This window comes from Lagopus muta, chromosome 6 (genome assembly GCF_023343835.1).
Source record: "Lagopus muta isolate bLagMut1 chromosome 6, bLagMut1 primary, whole genome shotgun sequence".
Taxonomy (NCBI): Eukaryota; Metazoa; Chordata; class Aves; order Galliformes; family Phasianidae; genus Lagopus; species Lagopus muta.
Window position 1 is genome coordinate 16,906,918 of NC_064438.1, and position 22,132 is coordinate 16,929,049.

The 22,132-nt window shown below is 45.5% G+C and overlaps 1 protein-coding gene across 1 annotated transcript; it reads right to left on the reverse strand.

The window, feature by feature from the left end:
• Positions 1-4,944: 4,944 nt before the first annotated feature.
• LOC125694819 (inner centromere protein-like) lies at positions 4,945-22,035 on the reverse strand. Its single transcript, XM_048948559.1, has 19 exons — positions 22,010-22,035; positions 21,667-21,811; positions 21,258-21,371; positions 18,220-18,914; positions 17,026-17,077; positions 16,240-16,273; positions 14,997-15,093; positions 14,206-14,296; positions 12,983-13,118; positions 12,772-12,906; positions 12,220-12,231; positions 11,491-11,600; positions 10,939-11,050; positions 9,682-9,777; positions 9,216-9,343; positions 8,925-9,003; positions 7,924-8,031; positions 5,814-5,958; positions 4,945-5,271 (listed from the first exon to the last, which is right to left on the reverse strand). The coding sequence occupies exons 2-19, from the start codon at positions 21,801-21,803 to the stop codon at positions 5,066-5,068; spliced, it is 2,487 nt and encodes an 828-aa protein (XP_048804516.1). The 5' UTR covers positions 21,804-21,811; positions 22,010-22,035; the 3' UTR covers positions 4,945-5,065.
• Positions 22,036-22,132: the final 97 nt, after the last annotated feature.

The window sequence follows — 22,132 nt, forward strand, 5'->3', positions numbered from 1 at the left end:
CCACATCACGGAAGCACAACGAACCACTGAGGTGGCCACAAGCATCCCTGGGGTGCTCAAGGCTGGATTGTGTGGGGCCCTGGGCAGCTTGAGCTGGTGGTGGCAGCTGTAGCCATGGCAGGGAGGCTGGAGCTCAATGACCTTTGAGATCCCTTCCAACATCAGGAATTCCATGAGATGCAACCTGCTTTTAGAGACAGGCATCGGTCTTTATCCTCCTGCTCTTTGCCAGGTCAACCAACGAAAGCAACCAGAGTCCCCTTGCAAGAGCCCAGTCCCATAAAACGTGCACGCATGGCATAAAAACACAAGCAGAAGAGCGCTGCCTTTTCAGATCACTGCTCCAAGTTTGCTTTCTCCCTTTGCTTTTTTGGGAAGGCATTGGCAGTGCTCCCAATTGTGGGCTGCCTCAATGCACCCACAGCCCCCAGCCAGGCTCATCCTTCAGAGCCTGCAGTGGCTTTGGGAGCTCAGCTCGTTGACTTCACCTTATGCTCAGGTTGGGCTTCATCTCTTTTATGGCAATCACCTGGTAGCCCGCTTCATTCAGTATACATGTTCAAGCTGTGAAGAGAAGGAGGAAAGTATATCAGTAATAAAATGCACATTGGTCCAGTTTCCTCAATATCAAACTCAGTGCTCTAGTCTAGTTCTTATTTTACTTTTTTAATTATTTTATTTAAGTACTCTACAGCCATTAATAAGCTTACACCAGCCCAGAATGCCATTAGGACTCAAGGAACTAGGATCTTGCCAGGATCCGGACAGCAATACTTACAAAGGGCTTTGTTTGACTTTGTTTTGGGTCTCTTTCCATCCAAGAGACATTTTTAGTTTGGCTGACACTCTTTGCAATTACGAGATGATGGCAGAAAGCCAGAACCCAAATCTGCTTTCTGAGCCCAACACAGCGCATTTGTGCCAAGGTAGGGTTTTACAACTTCTAAATGCTTTGTAATCAGCTAAGCAGGTTTTGCTCCTGTCGGATTTGCTTTGTAGTTTTAGTAAGGAAGTAGATGGTTTTCCTTCCTGCGATGCCTTTATCTACAAATGGCATCAAAACTGAAGGCTGTTGTGCAGACAAGAGCTGCAGGTGGGGTACTGCTGCTCTCCTTTTCATGCCTTGCGTGTCATTACCTCATTTTTGCAGGTTCAGTCTCAGAAAAGCTATGCTTGCTTACAGCTGTTCCTCATTGCCAGGAGGGTGCCAATTGCTGGGAGGAGCCTGAATTTCAGCCCCAGGGCTGCTCCCCATTCTGCCCCTTCCCCTGACAGCAGTACTGGCAGTCTGCTATGTTTTGAGTCCTTTGCCCTGAGACTGCCTGAGCTCGTGAAGATTTTTGCTTGAGCCAGACTTGGGACTTTCAGGTGGAGCAGCCCCTTCCCCAGTGGTAGGATGCTATGCTGTCCTTGTGGGGATGTGGCTCGGGTAGTGACACGTCACACAGGGCTGGGGCTCTCCCTGTGGCACTGCTGCTCTGGGTACTTGAAGCCTTTTCATAGCTGGATTTTAAGAATGGGGGGATGCATGGAGAGCTGCAGGGAAGGAGGCTTGTTCCTTCAAGGCAGCTGGAGAAGGCCAACTGGACAGACACCAAAAACCTTGTGTTGGACTGCTGTGTCGAGGGCTCTGCCCTGGACACCATGATCGATAGTGGTGTTGGAGCACAGTCAGCTCTGCAACGTGGCTGCTTTGCTCAGGGAAAGCAGAGGGCCCAAGGCTAGACCCCAAGTTCATAGAAAATCCCAAGTTGGAAGGGACCCAACAAGGATCCCTGGCTCCACCCAGGACCACCCAAAAAAAATCAAACCCTGTATCTGAGAGCACTGATGTGCTCCCAGAAGGCACAGACACATGGGTAAGATGGTGGGCATCAGACAAGGAATTTGTGGGATTTGAATACAGCGCCTTCACCTGTTGCTGGAAGCTTTATGAAAACACAGAGCAGGAGGCTGCTGGAGGGCAACAGGAGGAAGCAAAGCAGGGGCTGGAGCATGTGCAAGTGCCTGGCCCAGGTCAGTGTTCCTCCCATCCCTGTTGGCACAGCAAGGATGCTCTGCACACCATCTGAAAGGCTGCAGGAATGTATTTTGAGTCTTCTGCTGAGCCTACATTTGGGAGAAAAAAATGGGAAAAAAATGAGGCCTATTTATGGATACTGAAGATAGCTTGAGGCATCATCACTGACTGTAAGTCAAAGGGGCCTGCCCCTTATTATTGCACTTTCCCTAGATACAATTTGGTACCACATTTTTACATTAACGTCTCCACTACAACACTGTAAGAGAGAAAACTCATTTTCAGATGGAAGAGTCACAGTACTGTTGGGAAGGGATAGAGCCATCCCAGAGCAGGGGCTATATTTTTCACCAGGGTACTCTGACAACGAGCTTAGAAAGAGGGAATCTCTCAGAGGTGGATTCAACTCATCCTTTCACACAACATCAGCTCTTTGTCCTGGGCCTTACTATGTAGTTGAGTGGATGCTGTTCGGTCGCCCTGGCTTCCTGTTCATGTGCTACAGCACTGTGCCATTACTGCTGGATACTGCCCTGCAGCTGCACTTTGGCATCTTATCACTAACAGCTTGGAGATTTGCATTGCATTTTGTCACTTACAGCTGGGAGATTTTTATTTTTCACTCTGGAATGAGCTGGAGCTGCTCTCAGCATTGTTTCCCCCAGGGACACGCCAACAAGGAAATTCAACAACAAACAGAAAACCAGATACAGCTGTTACAGATACCATGCACATCAGATTTGGAAGAGATCCTTGGAATGCTAAAAGTACCTTCCAACATGCATTGCCAGGCTCTGGTTGCATAGGCTCAGGGCTGATCCTCCTGAGGAGCACAGGAATTACCACCTGGAGCTGAGATACACAATATAGATCCAGATAGGACCTCCTCCTCTGTGAATGGGAAGGAACAGAGCTGAAGGTGCAGAAAACTAGGGTGAATCAATGGAAAAAGTATGTGAAACCTCTGTGTTTGCTCCCTGGGATTGGGAGCACACCAAAACACACCTTAGATGCCAAGGATTTTCTTCACTATCTATAGTTTTTTCATCATGGTTCGTATTTTGATGAAGCTTCCAATATTTCCATTCATTCCTAGGGTCAGTAGCAGTGCTCTGTGACCCTCCCACGATCAAGGCATCGCCCCCATGGATGGTACCAGGCACACGGGTCTGATTTCTCTCCCATTACTAGAAGTACCACTACACAAACAGCTAGCTTGATTAAGCACAACCCACTTAAATTTTCCAGTCACCCTGCCCATCACAGCTTTCATCATAGGAAAGAATGATGAATGGCACCAGCATGATGCCTAAATCAGGGCTGCACTAGGAAGCAGACCTCCCAGGTTTCCTCAGAGCCTGGCAGGACTCAGCCACCTTCTTGGCCCAGCCACTTCCTCTGAAATTGCTCCATGTCTTTTAGTGACTACCTGTCTCAGAGTTGAAATGCTCTGACAGCAGCTGTGGTTTTGGCAAAGGCACTCCTGTGAACTTCCTGCTCAACATCAGAAAGTCAAGCTTGTGGTTTGATGTATGCTGCTTGCTCTGGCACAGAGTTTGGGCTGAAATGAAACCAATTCCTCCCCAAGCCTGATGTCAAATCACAGCCCGTTTCATCCTGCCAGGAAACCTCATTCCTCCTCCACACAGGCACCTTTAGCCAGCGCCAAATGAGGGCTTGACCTCCAGATTCTTCCTCTACCAGGATGCTGAAGTGACTGCCTTCTTGGCTGTATGTAGTGAGGTAATCTGTGGAGTCAGTTACATGGAAAACATACATCACTGGTCCAGCACTAGGGCAGTGCAGGGCTGCACTGGAATAGGAGTGGAGATGTTCTTAATCTCTAGGCACTCGAGCAACAATCACCCAGAAATAAGTAAGCCCCAGCTCTGCACCTGCTGGCCTGAGACATGAGATCCCAGAGCACCACCCTGTATCACCTAAGGTGTGATATACTCTCTGCTGTACTCATGAACACAGCCCAAGAGAGGAGAACTGAAGAGAAGGGAAGGAATGGTTACTATGGCCAACGTGGGACCTGGCTGTCACTCAGAGACTTTGCTTTTTCATATATTCTTCATCACTACATTCTGCAGGGCTTAACTGGTTTACCTGCTCTTTTGAGCATCATTGTCATTACTGAGCCACGGCATGGAGTAGCCCTCCAGGGGCAGTAAGGACAGTGAGATGCATAACACGGAGCTACAGCCAACCCTATGCAGCTCTGCGGGAGCTTAGGATGCTCTGCAGCTTCCCCAGCATGCAAGACCAGTCCCTAGGCAACCTGCACCAGAGCCACCGGATGCACTGCAGGGAGTCTGCTGCCACTCAGCACAGCCCTGGGCGTGCACAGGCAGGGGGCACTGAGCAGATGATCTCAATTCAGTCCTAAGAAAATCACTGCTTACCTTTTCTAAGTCACAGCTTTAAAACAAATCTGACTGCAGCCTAAAAGCAAGACTGTATCCTCAAGCCTCCTAGGAAAACAGCACTAAGAATTTAGCTTTGGTTCCATTTTTCCATGAGAAAAGCCAAACCAATTACACAACACTTTGAAATTCTTTAAAGAGTCTGAACAGACTTTTCTAGATGAAGAAAAAGATTCTGGTTCAGTAACAAAAGATCAGAAGAATGCACGGTTGAAAGAAACATACTGCTGGATAAAAGCATTGTTAAACACAACTGTTGTACAGAATGGGTTATGAAAACATTACAAACCCTCCCCCCCATCTTGATTTTTAAAAACTTATCCCCACAGCAGTTTCATAGCTTTCTTGGGTAAGATCCTGCAAGTGATTTGAGGAAATACGTAATGGAGCAATATAATCTCTTCAAACATCTGCACTTGCACAAAACACAGCCAGCAGTCTCAGAGCATACCAGCTACAGCATCATCCTAGTTTAGTAGGAGGAAGGAGAGAAACAAGCATCGATGGACTTTATTCAATGTTTTATTTTTGTACAAAAAGGTTTAAAATGGTAAGCAATCTGCATGCTAAGAAAATAAAACCAATATGTCACACTATCCAAAAGCCATTTGTTTTCTCAGTTTTTGAAGTTGCAAGCTATGCCACAAGTTGATTTGGGCCCAGGTGGGGAATGCCAAACTGCTGAGCTCGTGCGTTTGAAATACCGAGGCTTGCTCTTGCCAAAAATATCTTCCAGCTTAGGGCTTGCTATCAACCCAAAGAGTTGGTCAACATTCACTGGATGATAGTACTGGTGCAGAATGGCTTGATTAAGCTGAGACCCTATGAAAACAACCATATCAGAGAAACAGACTCAAGTAAGTTGTCAGTGCTCTGCTTAAGGTATCCTTTCCCTTAGAGCCCACAAGACAGTTACTCTTCTTCACCCACACCCCCTAAACAAACACTGCAACCTGCACAGTGAATGCGATAAACAGTCTTCCTGCTCACTGTAAAGCTTTAAGCACCACATCCATCTCTGGGTTGCCAACATTTGTTTTATGTCACTTGTCACCACACTAGGAATACCCCAAACTTGCCACACCTTGGTTTACCACAGGGGGAGGGACTGCCTCAAAGTGGTGAGCCCACACCATTCTCTCACACCCTTGAATCCAAACACACACAGAACTTTGGTTTAGCTTTGACACAACAGCACTTGCAAGAAAGCAGATCCAGCCCCTCTCACCAAGCAGCTGCCAACAGTGCTGAAGTCTCACACTCCTGAACTGTACCTTAAGGAAGCTGAGATCATACTCAACAGATCTGGAGAGCTCCTGCTTCCCGGGGAAGGAATTAAAAGACTAATCAAACATGGCACCTACCATCAGCCCAGGCAGGGACAGGCTTCCGAGGTTCATTCTCATCATCTGTGGAGTCATCACTGTTCAGATCCATCCCATAGTTATTGGGGGACCTGGATTCTTTTGTGCCCTTTGAAGGCGCTAAGCAGGATGTGGAGATAGGTTTCTGAAACCACAGAGACAACATTTATGAGAGCAGCAAACATACCTTGCAGCCTGACAGAAGAGTTTGCTTTACCAGAGCAGGCTTACCCAGTCTGACCCCTTGCAGGCATCTCAAAGCTCTGGCATTAGCAAGACAAACAGGCTGTACTCAGATCCCAGATTAGATCCCACAGCAATATGGTGTTACTGTATCTACGGTAGGAACCCTCACACTAACCCAAAGCCATGAGTTAAGAGGGAGGTTTACAGTGCCCCATGTTGGTAGCCAGAAACAAGAACTGACAGCAGACCTTCTAGAGCAGATTCTTGATATACACATTTACTTTCATTCCTAGTTCAAGAAACAGGAGAGCAGAAAGGTTACTCAACTGTGTGCGGGAAAATTTTCACCTACACAAGAACTGAAACACTTGTAATATTCTTTTTTGACAGGTTATTTGGGTTGAAATTTCCAGAAGTGCTCAAATCCTTCTGGCTTTTTTTTTTTTCTTCCTCCCAGATCTGTTTTGAAACCATGACTTGAAAGCCAAGCCCAGAACTGTATACCACAGCAGGCAATGCAAACTGCAGAACTCAAACAGCTGCTTGCTCAACCTGCAGCTTTCTAGTTGTGGAGAACTGCCTGCCAGCATCTGGTGAGCATGGAGCTAGGGCTCCATTTCACTCTGAAGCTGCAGGTCAGAATAACACAAGACAAAGCCTGGAGGAACATGCTGCCTTTGTGGTGAAGAATAGGGAATGTCTGGAAGACCTGACAGTTGCATGTAGTACAGAAATGCCTATAAGTACTGACCAGAGGACAAGCCAGGAAAGGCATCATTATGGAGATACTGCCACAAACTACTGGCATACCTCTCTGAAGTGTCTGTACAGTGGAAAGCACAGTAGAAGGAATAAACCTGATAAAACAGTGATAAAACAGTGCTACAGTTGCAGGGCTGTAGTTATGTTAGGATCACAGAGGTGTGGTACAAAGAAAGTAGAATCAAGTACTCTTTTTTAGTGCCCAGCAATAGTACAAAAGGCAATGGGAGCAGCCTAAACTGAATTTCAGGCAGTTGGCTGAACACCAGGAAATGCTTTTTTACTGTGGTTGTCCAGAGAAGACAACTTTCTTAGAGATAAGGAAAACCTGTCTGAAAACAGTCCAATGTAAGCTGCTTTACATGATCCTGCTTGAACAGAGGTGTTGGACCAGCTACCTCCAGAGGACCCTTAACCTCCACTATTCTTTTTGCAGTGTTCTTCACATTTAATCCAAGTGCAGGAACAAGGAAATACAGATGTGCTTATTTACTCTGTATAAGTACAAAACCAGTCACTGTATTCTGTGACTTGTAAGCCTCTTCTGGTTGTTTTTTTTTTTGCACATTGTTCTATAGCTCAAACCCATACACATGTTTGACAGTAGATCCGATTTTCACTCTCTACAACTGACATACATAATAAAGTCAGCCACAGGAAACCAGTCAGAAAGAGGCATTTACAGTCAGAAGGGACACTCAGGGCTGACTGAGTCTTTTAGCAGCTTTTTCTCCACCCCTCCAGACTTCAGGAGTAAACAGTTCAAGTTCAAACAAGCATCTGGAGATTTAAGTAGCTAAATAGACTTCACAGGCAAGCCTGAATCAGTGCTGCTACCGTGTAGCTGAAGGCTCTGCAAGCTAAACTGACACCTCATGGTGTGCTGCCATCCTGTGGTCATTTCCAGCATCTTTTCAAGGAGAAAACAATTGCTTTTCGTTCATCTTCTCCTGTGCTGAACTCTCAGCTAAGTACCAGATAAGAAAAACTTCTCCATCCTCACTCTACACAACTTCAGTTAAACCTCAACAGTCTATTTTGAGGATTTCATCTCCTGGTCACCTTCTTCATCACAGCCAAGTCAGCAGGTTAACAACAAAACATAAGAGCAAATCAGATACCACAGATCCATTTCAAGGGCTCCACTGGAACTGAAGCTCACCTTCACAGTTTTGCTCAGCCACGTGCTGGAGGCAGCAGTAAAAGATTCTGGTTGCTCGATTTTCTTCTCTTCAGCCAGCTGCTGGGGCTCCTGCAGACCATGTCCCTTCTGTCAAGATACAAGAATTAAGCTATTCATTAATGTTCACCCAAGCAAAACAAGCAGGCTATATCTGGAATTTATTTTCTGAAGAAATTCTCTATTCCTTTGTCTTCAGCAGGGTGAGGGGGAAGAAATTAAGAATCACACAGATAAAGTGACAGCTGTCTTGGCTCAGATTCACATCAGTGAAGTCTCTAAAGCCTGCACTCTTATCACTTTCAGCTAGTTATTAGAGGTCACTGCAGTGGATTCTGGTTGCTTGCCTGTCTTCTACTGCTCAAGCAGCTGGTGCAGATGTTCTGGGCTTCCTTCCTTCTAACAAAGAGGAAAGCATTGCAGTACTTCAGCTCCTTTTCAACCCACACCACTTGATCCAGGTGTTTCATCTGCCACTCTCCTTAACAGGGGAGAAGCTAACACAAGAGGAAGAGCTGTAGCCACTCTAAATTAGATTCAGCTTCTCTCTTACCTGGAGAAGCTTCACCATGCCCCAGTATAGTAACCAGTAACCAGCCCAGTTGCTGGTTATATGCTGGAATTCAAACTTTCATTAAATTTATATAGCAAAAATAGGAGCCCCATGGCTAACAGCTTCTAAACTAAGAGCAGTCAGAACAAAAAAGAAGAATTTATCCTCAAGAATGGTACCATTTGGGAGTTTGATTATGTTTTAAATTAGTGCAGAAGGCAGATGAGTGAGGGATTATTTAAAGTGGAAATAAAACATTACTATGATATTTTGCAACAAGCAGCTTTGACTAATAGCTAACCTTGAAACACAAAGAAGTAACAGAGGACTTGGAAAGCAAGTCCCATCTTAAAAAAAAAAAAAAAGTCTGCACATTCTATGCCTTACTACTTTACAACAGGATTTGTCACAAGCCACTGTAAAGCCTCACCGCTGTGTTTTTATCAGTAAACACCATGGACTCCATCTGTGAATAGGGGGCCTTCTCTTTCCCCCGCTGCTTGAGATCCCTGGGAAACAAAATTATACTTAAGTTACACAGAAAAGCACATTTCCAGCCTTCCCTCCTAGCTTTCTTACAGGCTCTTGCTTTAGCACCCCAAACCTTTGGAATCACCTGACACTCACATCAGATTCCCAATTGCAGAAATACTGTTTATATTTATTGCTGCACCGTGCTTGTTGCTAAGGCCCCCTCTCCAGAATAGAAACAGGCTAATACCTCTCCTTCGTTTGTTCCACCTGTTGCTGCTCTACAAGATTTTTCAGTTCCAGAACTCTTCCTTTTTCCTCCACTTCAACTTCTCTCCTTTTCTGCAGCAGTTCTTGCTGCTCAAGTTCACATTCCTCCTGAAGAACAAACAGATCTGTAACCCTCCAATTCAAGTCGGAAAAGATGGTGTGGATATGAAATGGGTGCTTTGAGACAAATCATGCTCATTAAATCCTTTTCTTATCTTCCACAGCCTACCCACTACCAGTTGGGCAGTATTTCCTTTCTGTCTCCACAGGTTCCCAGGTGCTCAAATCCAGCATTAACTGTCTAGACAGAAACCTTGCAGCAGATACTTCGATTTCCCCAAATCCCCATGGCTCCTGGCAGTAACTGCTCCCTGTGCAACCAGGCAGATCAGTGCATGGATTCCTTTTCTTTTCTATGTGCAGGAGGGATCTAGAGCTGTTCTTACCAATTTCAGTATCTTCTGCTTCCGCACATCACTTTCCCAAGGTTTCTTTGATAGCTTTTTCTTGCTCCGTTCCTCAGACACCTTTTCTTCCCGCACCTGTGAGAGACGCACCTGAAAAAGCCCCATGCATTTGCTCCACCACCCCTCATTTACCAAATGGAAGGTAGGGAGGATAGGGAGAGCTTCTTAAGTGTGAACACTGGCATTCAGTCTTATTCTAATAAGACTGAGAACCCAGCACCAGGCACCCGTGCACTGTAATTAGCACCAACCTTGTGCAAGTCCATCACTTACTACAGGTCATGTGATGAGAAACCCACCACCTGGAGTGCTGAAAGAAGAGCACAGAAGCTGTTACAGATATACAAAATACAAGCTTTCACCCTGTATGTGATTCTGTGCAGAACAAGGACATCTAGCATCTTGTGTTTAATCTCAAAATGCTGTATGCTGCAGCTGAGCTGCAGTACTGCAGTATGAATTGAGGACCTGAAACCTGAGCCCCAGATACTGTGCTTTTGCCAGAGCTGTCCCAGTCACTGCATTATTCCTTCTTTTTCTAGGGCTGAGCTTTTCCAAAAGTCAGTCTAGCCCACTCCTTAAAGTGAGCAACCATATATTTTCCTGGAGCTCCATCCAGGTTAGCTTAACACAGCCTCCCTCATTTCTGAAGAACCTGTACTGTTGTACAAAAGCAGTTCACATATAGTCATCAATGGCTGATGCTGGCATACTTCTTTTCTATCTGTCCTTAAAAAAAGGGAGGAGACAAAGCCTTAAAAACAGACACAAAATGAAACACACACAGTTGTTGCTGCCACATCTACTAATCACGAGCATTCCTTGCTCACTTGCTAGCTTTTCCTTCCTGCCATGCTTCTGCAACCACTGTGGTTTCACTGTCTGTAATGTGGTACAAACAACTAGATGACACTGTCTCACTGCTGGGTCTGTTCACAGGACAGTCAAGGGATGCGGCCACATTCCTTGAACACAGAGCACTACAGACACTGCATGTCAGAACAGGAACGTGTAGAATCGCAGAGGTATGGAGAACAAAAGCCTCTCCTTGTTAGACAGAGAATTTCAAAACCTATTTTAGATGCAGACTTTCCCACCACCTGATTAGTCACCGTGAGCAGCAGCCCTGTGCTTGCACACATCATGCCAGTGGCCTGTTTGCACCCGCTTGATCTCACAGCTCACTGTGATAATTTCATTATTCTGAATGGCTCAAAGCTTAGTCAGGCTTCTAACCTTTTCATCACTCTGTAAAATCTTCTGTTCCATCCGTTTTTTCTTCTCTTCTTCCATTTGTTCCACTCGCTCTCGAGCCTGCAGTGCTTTCCTCAGTCGTTCTTCCCTCTTCCTGAGTAATGTGTGTGCAAGAGGGGCCTGTTAGCTTTGTTTGCTCTAACACAGAGGATGACAAGGGAACAAGGATCTACGGTAGTAACTTGACTTTGTGGCTCATTTTCTAACACAGCAGCAGCCTGCCACGGATCATGAGAAAACAATTATTTTGCTCAAACTGCTTTGTCTGAGCTTAACCTCAGCTCACATGTGGATTTAGGCCACCAGAAATCAGCAGGTGCTTTGCACTGATGCAGTTACTACTGCAGCAAGCCATGAGCATCCCTGCTTTCAGGTATGAGCCCAGGGATCATCTACTAAATGTTCCTTCTGGGCGGGCTGCACAAAGCATGGTATAGCAACACTGCCTGCCTGGCAGGAAAAAAAAAAAGAAAGACTTCAAGGCAACTCTGCACTGAACCAGGAAAGGAGCAGGATGTAAGGGACTCAACTCACTGCTTCATTTCTGCCTGTCTCCGTCTCTTTTCTTCCTCCACTTTCTTCTTCCTTTGTTCCTCAGCCTCCTGTTTCTTCCTGAGACTTTCCAGTCTCTGTCGCTCCTTCTCCTAAAGGGAGAGGAGTTCAGACTATACCAATTGCTGGGTCCTGTTTCTACCCTCAGGCTGCTTGTGCAGTAGCAGCTAGAGGCTAAGCTGCCTGCTAAACAAAGAAGTCCCTATCATGTTCGCCCACACACAGGGATGGAAAGTGAATAGTAGATAAGAAACAATGCAGATTTGGCAGCAGCACTTATTGAACTGCACCACCTTCTCAGAGCAGAAGAGTCATGGGGATGGCAGGGAAACACTTAAAGTCTTTCAGCTGTTCAGAATACATTTCAGGTAAGAGAAGTTACCCAGCACTCTGCAGCTGTAGGTGGCTGCCTGTAGTAAACATTTCGTGCCCAGGTCAGTGTTACCTATGTCAGCAAGTGGAAGAAGGTGGGAAACAAAGTGCAAGTAGTCATGCTTAGAGGCCAAAAGGTTTCTTAGCAGTTCCCAGCTCTGGCAGAATACACCTGCACAGGAGATCCTGCCACCTCACCACCACCATGATCAATTTACATTTTTGGATAGAAGAGTTGTGTGGATGCCAATGCAAGAAGAAAGAGCTGTTAGTGTTGTGAGACAAGAAGCACAACCATTATAGTCCTCCAACCCCACAGTTAAATGTGTCATTACTTACAACAAAGTCTCCCTGTAGAGAAAAGACACACAATGAATGTTTGTAAGAAATACCAGAAGCCTGCACCACCCCTGTTAGCTGCAGCTCCTTTCAAGTACACGCTAGGAAACCCACTGCATGACCCCACAGTCTGTCTTTCAGCCCTGAAGCAGCCAATTATGTGACAAAGGCAGATTCCCATTGTGAAATGAGACGCTTCCCATTTTACCACAATTGAACAGTTCTAGAACATAAAGTGTTTCTGCTGACTATAGGTAAAGCAGCGAGATTTCTCTGCATCTGAGGACAGATTGATGATTGGTACTAAACACAAAACCCTGGCTAGTAACAGTGTTTGTGGTCTTGCCTTGCTTCAACTGTCCAAACAGTTTCCCTCCACTGGGGAGGCTGAGGTAGAATCATGAGGACAATTTGCTGTTAAGACCTACACTGATCCATGGCAGCCAACAGAACCAGGAATATATTTGCGCTTTTCTGAACAGTCATCCTGCCACTCCCCCAGACTTGATCCTCTCCTCCATCTCTGTGAGGGGAAGTGGAATTCTGATGCACCTTAAGATTAGGTCGGGTGGGAGTATTGCATTTGATGAAATTCTTTATGACACCTCCATGTCCTGTGGACCCAGAGGGTGTAAGTAGCTGGTTTCTCTGCACAGCCTGAAGGAAGTTTTTCAATGGTCTAACCACCTGAGAGGAAAAGATAGAAGGAAATTACCACCTGCTAGGGAAAGGAAGGCAATGAGAGGCCATGGCAAAGACTCACCTTGCTAGCTGGAGAAGCAGAAGGTGGAGTCAGGTTTGCAGAATTCATGTGCTTGTCATCCAGAGGGGAGTGGGCACCACCTCCTGGATGCTGGCGGTTCCATACAGCACCCATTGCTTGCTTATAGCTTCTTGTCCTGTTGGCATTAGCAAGAGGGACATGAAGTCTGCATTAAGCTCCTCAAGTATTAACAGGAACATTTTACTTACTGTTTCACAGATCCCTCTCCCTACCACTACCACCAGTTCGGCCTCCTAAGAGTCAGTAAACTATGGAGCAGGAGCACCATCTAGTCATTAATTATGGACAAGAAAGGCACCTGACAACTTGGTAAGGGAACACTCAAATTTCAGAGGAGTGATACACAACATCACTCCCATTCTCATTCCTCACTCTAATTCCCAGAAAGCAATGTATATCATATCTGGTATCAACAACAAAAGACAGACACAATCCACACGTGTTAGCAACTAGCTATTCCCACCCACCTCACTGGCAGGGTTTCATTTGCTTTATAAACACTTTGGACATTCACAGAAACATGACCCTTGTCAGAAATCCCCCAATGTGCACCCAATAATTTCAGTGGGAAACAGGGGGACCACCTTACTGCACAGCTGGGGTCCAATCCAGCAACAGTTCCAAGGAAAGCTGCAGATTCTGACCCATCACATATGGGTAACATAATTAAGCACCCACATGAGAACAGAGGTTACTGCTACTCTCCCTTCCCACCCATCATCCACAGCAAATCCACCCCAGCAAAACTTATCAGGACAGACTAAGGACAAAGCTAAAAGCAGTTCACATCTCACATAAAACATCAGTAATATAAGCAGCGAGAAAATAAGTCAGGCATTCCAGACACTTGCACAAGATAAAAATAAATAGGTAGGTCACCTGCTTGGGTTGCTGTCTGAAGCTACTCCCAGACCACCCCTTCATGAACCACTCAGAGCTGCATTTAAACCGTGAAGTAACAGCGCCGTTTTAGTAATCTTTGCTGATTTGTGCATGAATTAATCCATCTGGGATCCAGGTCTGGCTCAGGGAGCAAAAAAGGCCAGAGAAACCACACAGAGCTCCCACAACACAAGATTTCAAGACTCCTCTGGGGAGGGGACAGGAAGGGAAACACCCTAAGCTTTTTAAATTATTTAAAAAGGCCGAGCCTAACTCCTCCCAGACCATAGGTTCATTCCTCTCTTGCAAAGGTCTCATACCATAGGCGTGAAGGATTCTCTTGGGACTTGGCACAGTGGGCTTGTTCTTGGTTCTTGTTCTGGGCTTCACTCTTGGGATTTACACAGCTTCCTGTGAAGAAACCTGTAGTCAACACCACATTCAAGGCATTCTGCAGGGCTCTTACTCCAGCTCAAAGCCCCATGGCACATAACCAAACTGCAAATGCAGAAGCCAGGATGGCTACCTTGAATACTGTACACAACTATCAAAGAATGCATCTTGTACAGAGCCTTCTGATTAGGCACAACCTGTCTCACCAGAAAGACCGCAGGTACTCTTAATTCCATTCCAGCTACGGCTGCTGTGAAATCCTACAGATCCCACAGAGGACACTCTAAATATCTCCATGTCCTTGCTTTGAGGCACAGTAAATAAGTAAGACGTTTAAATCCTCACCGAATGCAAGACCAAAGATGACAAGGTTGTCAAGGTACTTTAGCAGAGTATTATATGTAGAAGAGAACAAATCTGAGTGTTGTCTCAAGTGTTCCCACGTATTCATTATGAAGAATGAAGTTTGACTAAACCATGTTTGTCTCAAGGCTTGGATACAAACCTTCGCAAGGATTTACAAGATGTACTTGCTTATCTAACTGCATGCCTCACCCCCTCAGGAGATAACAGGTTTACCTGAAAAAACTATATTGACTGGTCAAGCGTAGTTTTGTTTCAGCACAAATCCCAGATTTCCCGCATACCTCATGTAGAATCCTTAGTCTGTGTTCCTCTGAGGCCTCATACAAGAAATACAAGACTACCTCAACATTACCTTCATTATTCTCTGTCTGCTGCTCAGGAGACAAGTGCTGTGCAGGAGGGCTCACATCTTTTTCACTTTTGCTTGAAGTGAACAAGTTTTCAGGAGCCTAAAGGAAAGGGAAACAAACATTAGCTTAGCCCTGAGGAACAAGACTGCAACAAAGCTTCCATCCTGAAAAAAGAAAAAAAACAACCCAGTCACTCCCAACTGCAAGCCTACTGCTAGCCTAGGGATTCTTCCACCCAACCAGAGTTGTGCTAGACAGATACATGCTGATTCAATTCAGTAACACAAGGCCCTGCTCGTGAAACTCCCACCAAGGCTGGTAAGATGACTGTTGGCCAGCATTTTCCTCATCAACAGTAGGACACTTTGATTTGACTTTAGGTCAAATAAAGTGCCTCTAGAAGAAAGGACAGTTTCTATACGCTTTGGAGACAAGTTCCAACTACAGATATTCTATTCTTGAAAGAAAGAAATCCCTTTAAAGTATCTAAGACTACAGTATAGTGATATACTTTAAATACCATTGGTCCTCAGGAGTATAACCAAGTAATTGAAGCAGCATACAGGCTGCCTGCACACACACACATGATGTGCCCTTCCCTACCTGCTAAGCTACCATCACCCACAGTAGAACCAGCTGTCCACTCATCCTTCTGCAGCTTCCCAAAGGCACCAGTGAACTGTTTGGAGGCAGAGCCAGCCCCTTTCTCTGCTGGGCTAATTTGCAGATAAGCTGGTTTACAGTACAATCACACAAGATATTTTTGCCAGTTCAAAGGATAGGCTGAGTTTCTTTGTCTTGCTAGCACTGAAGATTTACGTGAGCTTGTCGCGTACACAGCCTCTCTGGTAAAATAAAGCACATTAACTTGAACTGCCCTTCTGAATCCTGTAATTCAAATCAGCCAGGCAACAAAGACTTGCTAAGAATATACACAGTCAATCACCATGCCCAGATGACAGGCAAAAGCTTGCAGACTCCTGGGAATCTGTCCAACAGCCTATGAAAGCTCCATCTTAAAGAGGCCTTAGCAAGGCACAAAAGGCCTCCATCCACTAGGAGCCGTGGCCGACAGGCATAACAAGCTGCCCAAGCATTAGAAAGGCTGTACTATCCAACTCAGCAATGCTTTTGCTAAGCTTGAAGCGATGTGATATAATCAATCCTGGGCTGCACTCCTCACATCCAGTCATAATGCTTCCAGCTGCTCTGCAGAAGATCAGCAGGTCATCCATCAGAACTCACCTTTTCACTTGGGGAGTTCAGTTCCAGTCCAGTTCTGCAAAAAAGAAAGCATCTTGATTATTTCAGTTCTCTGAAGTAAAAGAAACACTGCTTTGTCCTTGGTGCACCTCTACCAGGACAGCATTCAGAAAGGTGAATTATAGGGAATACAAATACGATGAAGCTAGCATATGGTACCCAAGGAAAAGGCAGGCAAGTGTTAAGTATATCCAGATAAAGGCAGGAACCTGTTTGAGCCAGGCCACGCAGAGATGGAACTGTAAATTCCTCTGATGGACTGTTTAATTACACTGCTGAATAATACAGTGAGCTTTGTTCTCCCCTTTTCCTGTAGTACTTCCATGCAGGAGGTAACAAAGTCCTGTGCACCTCAGCCAGAGAGCATCTTACCTGTTCACCTTTCAAATCAGACAAGCTGACTAACCTCCAGCATCCCCTGGCATCCAGAAGCTGGTTAAAGCCAACGGCTGCAGGACATGATTCACATGATAACAGACAGAGCCATCGCTAGCAGGCTCTCAGAGCTTGAGGCATAGAGCTGGATCCTGCATTAATGCAGTGATCAACCTCACTGTTAGCATGAACAAGCTTCTGAAAAGGATGGGCTGTGTCTGAACAACAGAAGCTTGGAAATATCAACAAACTCCAGGTGATGACATCACCTGGAACAGTCAATTACAAAACCACAGTCCTGCAATACAAGAAGCAACCCCTACAGCTTCTGTATTCTTTGCAGGCTTTTTTTTTTTTGTGGTTTCTTCCTGCCTGCTAAAATGGTAGCCTCACCTCAAGTTATTGGTCACATCTTCTTCCACAAAAACCTCTAAGGAGCTTTGACCTAGAGGGGAAAGAAAAAAAAAAAAAATAGCATAACAAAAGCCATCTTGGGGATTTCAATCTGAGGCTTTCCAACAGTGGCAATGCGTGAGTGGTAGAGCTCAGGTCTCTGTGCAGACTTCTCCCAGGGAACACGCTGATTGCTCATCTCAGCTTTCCACATGAGCACTACCACCTCCTTCGAGTGTCACTGACAAACTGGTGTAGGCTGGGAAGGCAGAGAACTGGAGCAGCAGCTCCTCTGTCTGCAGACTGCTCCAGCTGCACAAACATACTCATGCCTGTGTCACAGAGATATCATTTCCCAGTCAATTGATTTCAGTTTCTGCCTCCCTGCACAATTTTATGCAGAGATTTGGTCGATTTGGGCTGATTCTATTTCCCCTCCCAACATCACTTAGATGAAAGTGTTTTAACAAATGCCTAGATACAGTGTGACTCAAAGCTGACAAAACTAAATACCAAAGGCATTAGTGCTTTATTAGAAGCCAATCTGGTTTCAGAAACAATGATTTTTAGAAAGCCCAAATCTGAAAGCCTTCTAGCCTTGTCAGGAGCAGCAAGAGCAAGGGATATGAAAAACATGGTGCTGGACTTTTGAATCTTATTTCCTCAGATGACTGTGCTATTTAGTTCTTTGTCCATGAGCTTCATCTTCACCCAGAAAGCATTTGAGTTCCTCTGCCAATTTCAGAGAGCAGACACATTCATCTTCTTCCAGTTTCTCAAAAGAATCCACAAAAGACACTCATACTAAGAGACCCTCTGCAGGAAATGCAGTAGCCTCAAGGCAATAAGCTACCAAACCACACACATACCTAGAATGGATCCACGAGGATGTATTTTCCCTTCTATTCTGCATTTATTTGCTTTCTGTTTTGTTTTTTAAGTCATCTGCAACTCCTGTGACTCAGTTTCCAGTACCTGTGCCCCACCTTATACTCCTTCCACGGTAGAACAGAGCCTGAGGCTCACCCTGACAGCAGATGAGGACCCAAGGATTGCACCCTAAATGGATAGAAGCCACAAAACCTACTGCTGTGGAAACTAGGAGGAACTGCAGTTAATATGGATGAGCAACTTTACAGCAGAGCTGAGAAGCTGACTTAGCCAAAAGAACGCACTCAATAACAGAAAACTTACAGCTCACTCTGCTGGAGGCAGAGGAAGATTCTTGTGCTGCTGCCTTCTTTGCAATGGCCCTGCTGATAGATCTCCGGATCATGCTCTCTCTTTTGCTGGCCAGAGAATATTTTTCAGCCAAGGAGGTCCTATGGCTTTTGTGGGTGCCACCCACACAGCTTCGGCGTCCAGAGCGTCGTGTTTTGGATGTCACTATGGTCATTTTGTTGTTGGAGTCCTGGAGAAGCACCTTCTCTAGGCTTTGAGAAGACAGATCTCCTTGGGGCATGGCAGGATGTCTATTTCTAGTAGCCTTGGGAGTGGACGTACTTGCTTTTCGTTCAATGGTCTCTTCCTCCTCTACTGCTGTCTGGTCATGAGGGACTGCACTGACAGCAGGCACCTCATGCAGTTCATTGATTGCACCCTCCAGGGACGCCTGCTCTGCTGGAACAGCCTCACAGTCTGCATCACCACAATCAGCACTGTCTTGCTGTGGAGGTAACTCAGCCTGAGGGCAGTCATTGCAATCCACTTCCACCATGGAACTTTGTGCTTCTGCTGGCAATTTCTCAGGCAGTGCTGGAAGCTCCATTTCAGTGTTGGTCTCAGACCTCACCTGACAGCTAGGATTCTGGGGATGCTCTTTACTGCAGCGTCTTTGGGAACTTGGCCTGGAAGATGCTAGCTTGACACTGCTTCTCCTTCTGGACAACCTTAAATAAGAACAAATGAAACAATGCAGAAATCTCCCACTCCTAAACCGTTTCAAAACAAAACAAAGACAAGTTTTGCAGCAAACCTACAGCCTTCCTCCCTACATCCACTTCCCCTTACAACACACCTTTTGTCATTGGCTAAATGCAGGAGAAAAAACCTTGCAATCTCTCACACGCTCTAGCAGATTTAGCCAGGCATACTAAATTTACTTGCAACTAAAGGCTGCATCTAAAAACACAACCAGCAGCAGCTGAGGTACCAGGACACTTGCAATTCTTTGTGGATGTTAACCCACAGCCCCAGCTGGACCTGATGTCAGGGGACAGTAAAATCATACTGGTACAACCCACTCCCTGCCCCAAGTGAAGTGCAGACACCCACACGGGAAGGAATTTTAGATTTTTGGTTTGGGGAAGTTCCACAGTGAAAATTCAGCTTTGAAATGCTTTGCATTAGCTAATTTAACAAGAGATAATGAAGCCATTTACTTGATCAACGACTCAAGAAGATTAAGTGGGCAAAACCAGAAGACAACCTCAGTGTTTCAGACATGAAACAAAGTTGAGAGCCAAGGTAGAAGTGGCTAACAGCAAGAAAACAGAGCTACAAAAACCCAAGGCACCATAAACTAGTTAAATGAGCAAGGCTTTACAGTTCCTGGTGGAAGAACACTCACAACTAGCCTTCAGATTGATTCCCTCTGCATTCCTTCCAGTTTTGTTCTCTTAATTTCTCATTCTGACCTCTAGCAATAAACATCACTTCCTGCTAAAGTTCACAAAAACAAGGCTATTAATTGGGAAATTCATCAGCATGCTAATAAGTGGTTTCTAAAATATGTACTGAGGGAACCATAGCAATGGAAACAATGGCCTGAGCCTGCAGGATTAATGTGCTTAACTCCGACATGAACTTCCTGTTGACAGATGATCATCCAACCTTTCAGACATTGCCACATCAGCAGATCTTTCTCAAAGCTAAATTTAAATTAGGAAAAAACACATGCAAGATTTGTCATCTTTATGGAAGCAATCAAGCTGCTATCTAGCTGCTACCTGAAAACTAACAGTATGGCTTCAGAACTCTCCGTGTTTAGATTTGCAGTATTTTCTCCTCCTGCCCTCCTTCAGCACATACATTCATGAACTTCCCACGCTTCCTTACTATTCTTGCTGTTCTCTCCATCCTCCATGTCTAGTTTATGTCAGTCTTTCAGTTCTAACTTTCCTGTGGTGTTTTTCATCATGGTTATCAAAAGTTAAGGGCCTTACCACACAGTTTATTACTGTATATCCAGTTACTGGGTTAGGGCACATGAAAGCAATTATCAGCACGCCTACCCTCAGATCACAGCATATGCTTCTCTGAAAAGAGAGTTATTAACCACCTTGCCCCAACCACAAGATGAAAGCAGATGCAGTCGGCCACCATGAAGGTATATCAAGGAAGTTAATTAGCATCAAAACCAAATCACCCCCCAAACAATCCCTTCTTTGCATCCATTTGCAGACAACAGTTGTCACGAAGAAAGGCATTCCTCCATTTATCCACCTCCTTACCTCTTCTACTTAATGAGATTTGGCTTACTTTCCAGTGAATATCTTCACTGGTACAGGAAAGGGAAATAAGAAAATGAAGTTTGGCAGCTTGCCATCATTACTGTTGCTTCCATCTTCAAGCTGCAGAAACTCTCCTGGGCAGCAGCAAAGGGGCAGGCTGCGTGACAGACAGTGCCACTGTTCTACACAGAAAGCTGTTAAGAGCACGAGGTAAAAAGCACAAAGCAAGCTACATTTCTTCTGCAGTCTACTTGCAGTAGATAAGATGCACAGCTTTAGATTCCATCTATTTAGGGTTAATCTTGAAAAACAAATCCAGTAAGGATGGTTATATACCAAATCACTTGGAACTTCTACATGTTTCATCCCAAACCCCTCTCAGTCCTTTCTATCTGCTAACTTAAATAACACAATAGGCATGACACTTTTGCACATTCCTTCTAGCAGGCTACATTCTCAGATGAGTGAACACGGGAGCAACCTCAGGTTGAAAGCTGTGCTGAAAAAAAAACATGAAATTAAATGAGAAGAAAACTCAAGCAAACAAGAAAGTAGAAAAAGATATTTATTGTTTTTAAACAGAAAGAACACAAAGGGACAACTAATCCTCTACTAAATTTTCACAAGAATCAAAGTGTTGATTGACCTTGACACACCATTTTAAATTTAATATTTACTAAATCAAAAAACAAGCAGCTATTCTGGGTACGCATATGCAGAAACAGTTAAAATTTCATTTCACTGTTAAATGCCACACGCAGCAGAGCCAGACTCACCCACCTCCTCCTGGTTGGCTCATTCTCATCTTTCAGAGCTGAAGACTGCCTCTTCCTAGGCCGTCTCCTCTGGGATGGCGTTTTGGGCATCAGGCCAGGTTCAGCTCTGAAGTTAATGCTGAAATGCAGAAAGCAGAGGCTGCCTTCTACTGCTAACTGCCCGCCACCCAGCCATAGCAATGTTCACCCATTAAGAGCAACAGGGGAGAAGCAATTGAGGTGTAACACCAGCTGGCACTAATGCCTAAATGAAGCTGCGAAACACAGCCACGTTAAATCCAGCACTCAGCTGAACAACGCTCTTTCCCTAGGCTTACACCAGGGCTGCACCACCAGCGGGCAGGAGCACACACAGCTTTGTACTCTCCGTGTTCGAGAGCATCCTGGGAGGCTCCCTGGAGGACAACCCCTACCTATCCAGCATCCTCAAGCCCTGCTCCTCCACCTCCCGCAGCCAGGCCAAGTGCTTGTGCTCAGCATCATGAAGGAATCGGGACAGTCTCTGCCCGCACACTTCCAGGAGTTGCGTGGGACCGTCGGCTGCCGCCATGACCTTGTCTGAAACACAGGAGACAAAATGAAAACCTTCCAGGATACAGAGGATGACCGAAGCCCACTTCGTGCCTCGCAGCAGGGTACAAATAAGCGCAGCCACAGTTCTAAAACAGATGCAAACCCAGAGGACCTCCCTGGTGGCTTTCCCAAGCCCGTAGGACCAGCTGCTAAGATACCCAGGCTCTCCTCACCACCTCTCACCCAGGAAGGGCTCACCACCACGGCTCTTTCCCCCCTTCCCCTCCTGGTCCCAAATATCGCGGCTTCTACCAATCACGGTGCTCCACCAGCGGAGCCCTCCTCGCTACTGGCTGCTTCCCGCAT